Raw genomic sequence first — 11,722 nt, 5'->3', positions numbered from 1 at the left:
CGGGGCGGCGGCGATAGGGCAGGAGACGAGCGGGAAGAGCTGGGCCCCGCGGAAACGGCCGCGAGGGCCCCGGCGGTTCAGGCCGTAGGCTGGGAGGCGGCTGCAGGTGTTGTGGTAATTGGGCCGATCAGGAACGGACGCTGCTTCTGGGCCTCGATAACTCTCAGGAATGCGATAGAGTGTAGCTGAGCTGTCCGGGCAGCGCTGAGGAACCGTTTTTCCGTGTAAAATGGGTTCTGCAGTTCTAAAGCAACGATCTGGGAATGACATCGCTTTGCAGAGAAGTTGAGCAGCAACAAAATTTAGCCCAAAGTTTGCTCTTGCCTAAGGTACTGTGAGGAAAAACTGAGAAGATTTTGTGTGTCAGTGAAAGATGGCCTAGAGGAAATAGGCCAGCCTGCAGAATGGCACGACGATGAGCATAGTGAAGACTAACCATATGGGTTATGAGGAAACAGTTATAAAGCTGTGTAGGTTTTAATTTTGGATTAAATCAGGCAGACCAGCTCAAGTACTTAGCAGCTGAATTGTAGAAGACTGTAAATTAGACTAGACAGGGAGCTCTGAAATAATCTGGAACAATTTTGCATAAATATGCGAAGGTGTCATATATGGAGGTGAAAAGCTTGCAGATACAGAAGGCAGTACACCTCGCAGCTCTGAATGTCTGAGGAACACGAACAATTTCAGACATCGAAGTTCCACATATGATGGTTTTGTACAGTGAAAATTGTTGAAGTGACTGAATTCAAAATAAAAATGCAAAGCTGGGAGTTGAAATATTGTCATATGGCTAATAAGATGAAATTCTAGACACTTATAAAGGAAGATTTTGGTGGACCTGGTGAATATGGCAGCTGAAGGAAAGCCAAACTGAATGTTCCTGACAAGCTAGTAAGCAGAAACATCTTTGGTTTTTTGGAAAAAAACTTAACTGAATAGACTCCTGTGTTGCTGCAAGTTAGGCCCATTTCTTGATGCCTACAGTTTATCTAAACAAGTTTGTTCTTAAACACACTTCTGTGGACAAAGAGAGAATAACTCTGCCCTCATCTGCTTACAGTGTGCTATCTATGGCCACAGTGGAAATTTGTTGAAGAACAATAGAATGATCTGCAACTTCCATTTAGTAATTAAAAGAATATAAGAACCCAGAGGTTCCTCAGATAGTCAGCTTCACATCGATAGAAGTTTGTGAAGAACAGGTGAGAAAATACTTGTTAAGAGGTTAAATATAACCTTGTTTTCTTCCTGGTTTTGACTGCTTCATGCATTCCTCCATAATTTATTAATAACATGATTTTGTTGATAAAATGCTAAGACAGTTTTTTAGTAAGTAGTTATAGGAGTCTGTTTCTATACACTGCACACTTGTATATGCCTGTTACGAAGTCAGTGCTGACCTGTAGCATGTCTTTGGTCTTCACAGTTACTAGGAAAGGGGACTTTTTGTGAAAGGATATTCTATTCAATTAGCAACAGTTTCATAAACTTTGTAATGAGGACATATATTCAGTGGAAAGTAGGTTGAGGCAATCAAACTCATTTTTACATCAGACATTTGCAGGTATTAGATGGTAACAGCCCAGCTTGTCTGAATTTAATTAGTCTCTTAGCAGTGAAGAATTCTTTGCCATAGTACCATGCATCCATATTGCATTTTTAAATTCAACTTTAAAGTGCCCTAAAATCAGGGCAAGATATTGTTGTGCATACTTCTTTTTCCTATGCCCGCCTGCCATTGTCACGGACGCTTTTTGTGATCATAAAATATAACAGGGTTTATCCCAGTTGTTTCACACATCAGACAGGAGTTGTGTATTTTATGAGCAGTTGAGTTCAGTGGTATATAATGGGAACTTTATGTAGGTGAAATAAATTTCTCGTTCACGGGACAGCTCATGATGAAGTTACACTGTCATTAAAGTCAGGGAAATGGTTTCAGAAACTGTGAGGTCAGGCCCTTGTATGGACAAAATAATGTATATCAATAAAGTCAACATTTTTTCTATGTACTTAGTTTTCCAGGTCAGGATGATTACTATAGATAAACAGTAATTTTTCTCTTTTAAAATAACGTGTACATTGTATTGCAAGGTTGGGTCAGATGTGTGTTCTGTATTATGCTGGGAAGGGCTTCTATCATTAGGGAAAACTCTAGAGTTGCACTAGATAAGCTAAAAGCACAAGAAGTATTGTGGTTCAGAGAGTAAGCCAAACACCCAGTGGTAAAAGACACGTACTTACTTGCAATTTATTTCTGCTTGTCTGCTATCTTTTAGATGGTAAACTTTGTCTGCCAGATGCTGTCTTTGTTCTTTTTTTGTGCAGAGCTCAGAACAAAGTACTTGAGATCTAGTCAGGGTTACTGGATGTACCAGAAAAGAATAATTGTTGTTGTCCAAGAAGGATACACACCCTACATGTTATGATAAAGATTCTTAGGAAATTTGGGACTTAGTAATTGTAGAGAAGAGCTTTAAAAAACACTCAGCTGCAGTGCTACAGATTTCTTCTTATTGACTTTTTATTGTATTTATTGCTATTTTTCTGTTACTCCTTTCTTCTTAAGATATACATATTAAACTCACAAAATATGCATGGGCAAACTCAGTTTTATTACTTTTTATCGTAGTACTATCGTTTACTTTGGTAAATTCATATCTCTGTTTAAAGTGCCTTAAAGCAATTAAAACTTAGTTCAAATTCAAGTATTGTAAAATGTACATAGCATAAGCACAAAGAAACACTGCATAGTGAAAATGCAATGGCAGGCTATTACATTCAAGATGCCAAATACTCAAGTATTAACAACACCAGATCAATATTAAGGTTATTGATACTTAGCCAGCTTTATACAGTAGATACAGAACTGTGGGCCGTACAAATGCATTGTTCGTACCATTAACAAAAGATAGAAGCATAACTTAATACTGGAAAAATTTGCAGTATCAGTTTTTGTTACACATGCCATAAGTAATAAGGCAGTTACTGACACCCCAAATAAATTTTTACATGCTACCATGGATCCAGTAAATATTGTACGTGGTTTTCCTAGATTCTCAACCCCTGCTATCCCTATGACTTAGATTGAGTTAGTTTGTGGCATCAGTGCCTCTTAAAAACCTTCATCAACAGTCATTTGTGTCTTAATATGATTCTGTTTGAAATTTGTTTTTTGACCTCATAAAGAAAATGTCTGAGTTTTGTTTCTGTTTTTTTTCTGTGTAAAGATGTAAGGTCATCTACTGTACTTTGTATTTGACCAAAGCTACTTTGAATAGTAGTGGGGGTACCTAATCCGTATGGCAGAATTTTACCTTAAATATATAGACCTTATTTTGTCCGTTTAGGTGAAGCTATAATAGATGTACTCTGGCATAATAATCATTTGTTATATGTACTAGATCAAGAGCATAACTTACCTACAAGATTTTTCAAAAGGGGAATTTGCTGAAGTTGTTTGAATTCACATTGTTGTAATTTGTGAGATATTTTTAATACTGGTATTTAATTTGTTTGACTCCTTAAATTTGAACAATTCAAGGGTGTAATTTTACTTAATATGGCTAAGAAAGTTATAGTAGAGGTATACATGGACAAATAAGAGAGCAATTGATTTTCAGTGGAAATTACTGCTTAAAAATCAGTGGGATAATATGGCTAAATATTATTCTTTTGTAACAACCCTTTTAAGAAATGTGTGTATGATTATATAATGGAAATAAATTTTTGATCAGTTACTTCCTTAAAAAAAAAGATTAAAAATATCAGCCACTTTTAGAAGAAAATAATTTTTAACATTTTATGTATTTTAAGAGCATCTTTGCATATAGTTTTTTGTTTTTAGAAAATGTTTTAAAATTCATTTCAATAAGTATGACACTTGTGGTATAAACTATTACAAGGTTTCATCAGTCATTATGAGTATGCAATATTGAATAATTATGGGAATGAAATATGCAGTTCTCATTTCCAGAAAGAGAAAACAGTTTCTCTTTTACAAAGACAGCATATGTCAAGGTATAAAGTTATAGTTTAATTCTTAAATACGTAATGAAATACTACAAAGTAACAATAATAATGAGAAAATTAAAGGACCATACCCAGAGTAAAAAACTAGTAGAAGTTAGATTCTCAAAATCTAACTCCCTTGTCCTTCTCCCTTTCCTTTAAAAGACTTGCACATTTTTATTTTATTAATCAAAGTACATACTTGGTAAGGTTTTATAGTTGTAGCAAGACAGGCAGAGGCCATGTAAGTCCCTCTACAGTTTTTTTTCCAGAGCCCATTACAAACGAACTTTGGGTTAGTTTGCTGTAGGTCACGGTTTGATGGAAGGAATACTGCAAGACCTCCTCATTACCAGCCTGACTTCAATGTCTGGGAGCATTTTCTGTTTAGTGTGTAAACATCCTTCATCAGTTGCTGCTAGGTGGAGATCAAAGCGCAATGAAACTGATTTTTTCCTTAAGCGAGGGTTGTCCTTAAAGAAGGAGCCTTCCCATTCTTTGATAACTTCATCCACTTTTTCTGTCCTGAAACAATAAAGCAAACGTATTTGTGATCCTTTAGGTGTTATGCAATGCGTATGTTCAGGACTGCTTTTAAAATGTAATGAGAAATTGCTTAATAGAGTGTCAAGTTATTTTGTTAGGTTCTGAGACACCAGAATTCTTTTTTTTTTTACAGCTGCATTCTCAGGAAAGCTAAATAAAGGGCAAGATTTCCTTATATTTGGATTTTTGTACTTTAAGTGAACATGGATAAAAAAAAGAAAACCATTGCTCTAACCGCATCAGGCAGCTTGCTGCCGAGGAGAAAGTTTGTAATACAACCTCAACTTGTTTGTAAGAAGCCGCTGTACTATAGTGGGCAGGACAAAATTCGTGCATCCAAAAGCCTTCAAAAAAGGAAGGTGAAAAATCTAATTCTAGTTCCAAACCTCAGAATGTAGATCCACAGTAAAAAGAAAAGGCAGAATTAAAATACGGAGAAGTGAAGGTTCAGCTGCTTCAGTGATATTTAGGCACCAAAATATCCCAAGTATTGATTTAATCCTATAAGTGTATTTCAGGATCTGTATCTAAATTATCTGTATAAGATGCACAAAATTATGTATGAAAATAAGCTTCATGTATGGAATGTGTATGTTAGACCATATGATGGCATCTATTTTTAATAAGAATTTCTACATGATTTCAGCAGGTAATTATAGTTAAATATTAGTGACATGGTACACTACGATTTATATTAAATGTTATGTTAGATGCTAGTATACAAAAGAACTTAAAGAGCAGAAGAATGATGCAATCTAACACGAGTGAAGCAAATTAAGATGAATAATATGTACTAAACAGGCTTTCACATGCCCACCAAGGAACCTAGTTTGAAGTTTCCTGAATTTACATGCATAAATATAAATATGCCCTAGAGGGACTTTGCAAACATGGTATGATCTCTTTTAGCCTTAACTAACTGAATTATGAATAGTTTCATTCTTGTCAGAAATGGAAATTACCAATTAGAAGCATCATTATGATATCATTAGCTTATTAAATAAATGCTAATGAAAAGGGCTTTAAAATTTAGTTTATTAGTAACATGCCAGTCAATATAACTTACTCTGGGGCATCTTTGCTCTATGAAAATGATATAGCATACCAATAAAAGGAGAAGTCAGGGTACTGAGAAGTAGTGCCCACCATTTACTTATACTTGTTATTTTGTTAAATTCATGTTTATCTTACTGTATAGTGCCATGAGCTTCAGCACTTTCCTTCATAATATTTCCATCTAATATTTCCATGGCTTGTTTTGACACCAATTCCACCTTCTCGATATCATGCTTCTTTACACCATCTATAAAAGAAAATGCAGATATACAAGGCATGGAGAAAAATAAGGTCAGGGCACAAGAACTGGAGGTATTTTTCCTCCTGCTATACCAGAAAAAGATCCTATTATAATAGCCGGTAATTTTTCAGTAGTTAGGAACCTCCTTCAGGGGCTGTAGTCTTTCAGTTAAATGTTGTATCTTCTAACAGATCATCTGGTATATACAGTCGTATAAGAAAAGCATTTTCTGCCTTTTCTTGGAGAATAGTAGTGCTGCTTTCTATGCCCTTTTCTATACAAATTAAACTCTGGCAAACAAGTTTCTGGTACAAAATGATATATCAGTGTGCCCTCCCTTCCAAATCTGGGTATATTCTGTGGCCTTGCCTAGAGATAAGTGAGCTCTCTCTCTATATATATATGTATATATTTTTGGTGTTACCTGTGTCTAGAGCCAGCATATAACTGTTTTTTAAAGATAGACTGGAACATATGGCAATATATCTGAAACTGAGAAATCAAAAAATTATTTCCTAACTATATGATAATTAAATACAGAATCCAGTATGCATGTCGATATCTGATGCGAGGATGCATTAATATACTTTAATGCAGTATTGGAATTTGGCTTGCAAATTTTTAGTATTGTATTGATTTTGCTATGAAAAACAAGTATGTGATTTACTGTTCAAGAAACTCAGGTGGGGAAAGAGTGTTTATAAAAAAAACTCACTTGAAGGCAGGGTAAAGGCAATCTTGCTAGTGGTAGGTTTTTTGTCATCCTTTTGGTCAGATATAGAACAACGAAACCTGCAAAAGTAAAAATCATTACAATCAACTAATACTGAATTATTTTAATCCACAACTTGTATTATGAGCAACTGGGGAAAGTCTAAAAAATGCAAGAACCATGAGAAATTCTGGTTGACTGTAGTAGCTATTTGTTAGGATTTCTTATATTTTGAGTGTAGAACCAAAGAAAGTTGGTGAAAATTTCTGTGTATATTTCATCATTATTTTCTCATTTTTTTCTCAGTTTGTTGTTTGCCAGGAAGAGCTATTTAATCTCATGAAGACTGAGTTGTATATGTTCTCACAGAGTTGTAAGTATTAAATAGGAAACTGCCCCCCTGTTTGGAATGCCATTGCGCAGACGTGCGTGAGGTTGTTGGGCTGAAACCCTGTATTTTCTCTAGAGATGGCTGAGGGAGGCAACATCCCACTGAAAGCTCTCGGAAGAGTGCGCTGGTTTTGTTAAGATACAAGTGCTGAGTGCAGGACATGGTATCTTGCCTTTTCCTTCTGCTCTTTGTTGTTGACATTTGTGTTGCTGCCGCTCTTGTGCCTGGTATTTGTGCAGCAGGGAGAGAAAGGGGCAGCCGTGATGAGTTGGAACCAAGGGAAAGCGTCACTCAAAGGCATATTCTTTAACAGTATCCTAGTGTAAATCCTCCTAACTGCGTGACTCAACACACTGAATGATATTGGGTAATAGAAACTTCACATGCAAATGGATATCCACGGTGTGATGAGATATGAACTTCTGACAGAATTTCATGCATATGGGCTTGCTTCATTGATGGTCTGAGACAAACAAACTGTCAAGCAGTTAACATGATACAAAGCCTACGTTAACATGCAGTGCTTTGAGTGAGGATGCAGTAATCTTATGGTTATCTGCAATATAATGTGGAGATATTCTGTGTTGCAAAAATGTGGAGTCGTCTTTTCCTGCCAAGTTTTTTTGCAAATTAGGAAAGAGAAAGCCCTTATTTTTTATCATGAGAGTTCCATTAATGTTTGTTCTGTTTACATGACATGTAAACCTGTGTCTTGCCTTTGTTATGCATTGTCCTTGCAATTTGCTAGATGAGTTTTGATGACTGCAGGGAATTCACTTTTTCATAGCAGCTTGCAAAGGATCATTCTAATATAAAAGCAAGGTAGTGTATATGTGTCAAAGACGACCTGCAAAGATTAACTTGTGTAGGCAATTGCAATTACGCAATGTTCTTTTCTCAAAGAGTTAAAGCTAGATAGTACATTATTACAGCACAAAACAATATTTACAAGTTTTGACTAATTTGCTTTTGCTTTTTTATGCTTTTATAAGTTCATTGAAGTGACAGTGAAATACCACCAATGAATTACATCCAATATGTGTAATTATGTGAAAGACGCCCTGAAGCAAATGTTTAGTAATATATTAGTCTAAACATATATATATATTTAAACTCTTATTTATGAACATATATACAATGAAAATACAGCGTTTTCATTACAAATTGGTGAGTATTAAATGATTTTCACAGTTGCTGTGGTTGGAACCCAAATTGTTTGTAGACAGTCTAAAAGCTAAATTCAAGGAAACCAGTAACATGCCTAAATATAAACATAAAAAACAGAGAAATGCTTCAGGCTTTATCAAAGATACATTTTAGTGTCTTGGAGCTTGTTTATGAAATCATTTAATATATTGTTTTTTGAGTATGTATGTGTATATATATGAGTATATATACATATTCATATAAGATAAAATGAAAACATTTAAAAGGATTTTATACTGTAATATGCATGTAATTTTTTTAATGATTGGTTCATGTAATTACAACTCTGATGATTATTTCAATGAGGAGTTCTGAAATGGAAGATGAATTCGAGTATTCTTTCTCTATGCAACAAATACCTGTTCTCTTCTTGCTCAAGCAGACTGCGATATGTTGCTATTTCCTCCTCCAGTTTCATCCTAGTGTTCAGCAGAATTTCATGCTCTTGAAGCTGTTTCTCAATACCTCTTCTCACTTCCTGTAGCTCTTTCTCTAAACTTTCAATCTCAGCTTCTAAATTTTGAAGTTGCATATGGTACTGCTGCTCTGTGGCACGCAGTGAACGTTCCAAACCCTTTTCCTGTTAAATTTAACTCATATTTTAAGATTTAGAAAGTATGTGTAAAGATGTTATACAGGCTCTTAATTAACAATCAGACAGTATTTTTAAACCAGTTCTTTTAAGACTCTTTTTAGCAACAGAAGTAAAGCTTTTAAGATAAAACTTTTGCTGAGAATTTTCCCTCTAAAATGTGTAATGATTCAAGATAGAATAAAAAATTTTTTAGCCTTTTGTTTTACCAGCAATTCACTACCACTGATTTCACAGGTCACTGATTTTGCCTGTGTGGTTAAAATGATAGCCAGCTCGGTGTCATACACGAACTGAGCGGTCTGTGCACTCTTGTATCCTATGTTACCAAATTCAATAAATCGCTGACATGTTCTATCGTGAATGTATTGATAAATTTGAGCCATACATTCACAAAAAGTTATAACAGTGAACATGGTCTGAATTGGTTCAGTAGAATAACTGGGAACTTGACAGGGGAATATCAGGCAAGTGTATGTTTGGCAGGAGTGAAAAAATAAGTTGTATTATATTGAATGACAGATTCTGATTCAAAAGATTGGATAGTCTTAAACATTAGCAATTGATAAGGTTATTGTTTGTTGGTTAGTGATTTATGTGCTGAGCTGAAAATCCAAGGCAAAGCTATTTCTGGGTTTGTTTCGTTTCCACTTTATAGTGGATGTGATTGTCTCATATGCAGAATTATGGAGTAGTTTACATCAAGAAAAACATTTATTTTTTCCGGGAGATTTCAAGTATCATTTTACCATGCTTACCACAGCATGGAGAGATTCAATTTCAATTTGCATATGGTACCACTGCCGTCTGGCTTCACTGAGCTCTGCTCTGGCTGCCTTTAATGCTTCTGCATCTCTGTCCATTCTTTTAATTGTAGCTTCTTCTAGCTACAGTAGATATAAAAAAGATAACAGTGTTAAAATATTTAAACAATGAAAATAAAATACATAAAAATCTCTAATTGCGATTTTTTTAGATTCATATAAATTTGGTAAAGCTAGTAGTGATGAATTAATCTTTTATGTACAGTATAGTGAGGAACCCCCTACACTGCTGCATGGGAAGGAAAAAGTTGGTGTGCTCTCCATATGTATGCTCATAGCCATGTTAAATGTGACCTAATTCAGAAGTGAAGCAACCTGTTATTCACATGTACAGTGGGAAAAGTGGGCCCCCAGTTGTAGTGGGATTAATAAACTTAAACTGAATTGATCTAACATATTATCTGAGATGATTTGCCACAGATAAGGCTGAAGCTTATTCTAAAAAAAGAAAAATAAATAGTTAAACAACAGTTTATTGCATTTGCAAGAAAATGTATTTTTTAACCCATTAAAATATTTTTTGAAGCCCATCTTGAGCTCATGTGGGGTCACTTCAGATTTGAGGTAATCTGTGATTCAGACAATATGCTAATGCATTGGGCTTCTAGAATGATTATTTTGCTGATGAAAATTTTCCTTTACAGTTCTGGATTTTACTGCAAATGGTGAGGATGTCATAAGCACTTGAAACCGTACATGCTCTTTTGCATATTTTACTGCTTTATATGGGTTCTTGTGATGCCATCAACTCTAAGGAAATAAAGTCTTTAGTTCAGGTCTTAGTAAGCAAGTAAAATAAAACAAGTTTTTTTTTGTTTTTTTTGTTTTTTTTTTTGTAATATACTAACCTATTGTAATTTTATCAGGTCATTATTTTGGTGAAAAATCTACATTTGGTTAATCCACAAGTGAACACTCTTCAGCTCAGTATTCTTTGCTTGTCCTTTTGTGGCTAGGTACTGCAGAATTTATGAGACCAGATTATATCAGTAGACTGGCTGCTTTGTTCCAAACACAAATGTGAACTTGGCTTAACTATCTAGTTTATGGCTGCTTTGTGTCATTGGAGTACTGTGTAGATTAGCCAGCTTGTAGTAGATACTCTGGCCTGGTTTAAAAAAAAAAAAAAAAAGCCTAGAATTTCTGCAATCCTTATGTACAACAGGGTGATATAATACCTATTTTTCAGCCTGAATTTCCTGGCATTTGATGGTTGTAAATGTTTTTTTCCATTTTATTAAAGTCCAGTTGTGTTTTAGAGATGTTCTATATGTAAATTTATAATAGTAGCACTGTGTGTTGATAACCTTTAATAAATCTACATGAAAGAACAAATAATATTTGCTGAAAAGTATGACAGTTTTACTGAGAACAATATAAAATAGTTCTTGAGAAGATACAGTTTTCTTTTATACAGGTGCTAAAAACTGTAAGCCTTCTTTGTATAAATGGCTTCTGTACAATCTCTTTGATTTCCAAGATACTCTTTTCCTTTGGGATAACTAAATGGAGCTATGCATGTTACTGCATATGTCATCATTTTTTAAATCACCACAATATCACCGTTGCAGGTACAGAAGAACATCCAGATGCATTACACAGTATTCCTTTAGTGTGAATTTCATACTCTAGACAAAACATATTTCCTTATCTTCTAGTTCAAGTCTTACTGCAGTAAAATCAAAATCCCTTCCCCAATAATACGCTGCATTGAAAAGGAAATACTGTACCTCATGGAGACTGAGGCAGGAATTGTATAGACAAGGATTGTCTCCTTACTCTGGAAGGTGCGTGTCTGTATGAAGTCATTACCTGGGTCCTTGTTGAGATGATGGTCTTTATCTGATTTCTGGTGATGAGCGTTTCATAGTTTGCCCTGATCTCATTGAGGAGCTGGGACAGTTCCATTCTCTTCCCATCCTCCACCTTGGCTAACTGAACCTTATTGATAGGATGAGCCGGCTGCTGCAGAGCCTTCAGTGCCTGCAGTGAGAACAGAGCGCGAGAGAAAGTACAGGCAGATTTTAAAGCTGCAGAGCTCTGTTTTTGAAGAAGCACTGGAAGGTCAGAGCTTTGCAATTGTTTTTAAAAAATAAGTTTAGTAATACAAATATCTATCACTTTTGCAGTGATTAACATG

At 35.1% G+C, this 11,722-nt stretch overlaps 1 protein-coding gene across 1 annotated transcript; it reads right to left on the bottom strand.

Annotated features, from left to right (window-relative positions):
• Window positions 1-4,325: 4,325 nt before the first annotated feature.
• KRT222 (keratin 222) lies at window positions 4,326-11,490 on the bottom strand. Its single transcript, XM_026072902.1, has 6 exons — window positions 11,395-11,490; window positions 9,517-9,645; window positions 8,526-8,746; window positions 6,573-6,649; window positions 5,752-5,863; window positions 4,326-4,539 (listed from the first exon to the last, which is right to left on the bottom strand). Exons 1-6 carry the CDS (start codon window positions 11,488-11,490, stop codon window positions 4,326-4,328), a joined length of 849 nt encoding a protein of 282 aa, XP_025928687.1.
• Window positions 11,491-11,722: the final 232 nt, after the last annotated feature.

Source organism: Apteryx rowi, unplaced genomic scaffold (assembly GCF_003343035.1).
Source record: "Apteryx rowi isolate R43461 unplaced genomic scaffold, aptRow1 scaffold_1092, whole genome shotgun sequence".
NCBI classification, from domain to species: Eukaryota; Metazoa; Chordata; class Aves; order Apterygiformes; family Apterygidae; genus Apteryx; species Apteryx rowi.
Note: the sequence above shows the minus strand (reverse complement) of the source record. Positions and strands in the feature narration are given on the sequence as shown.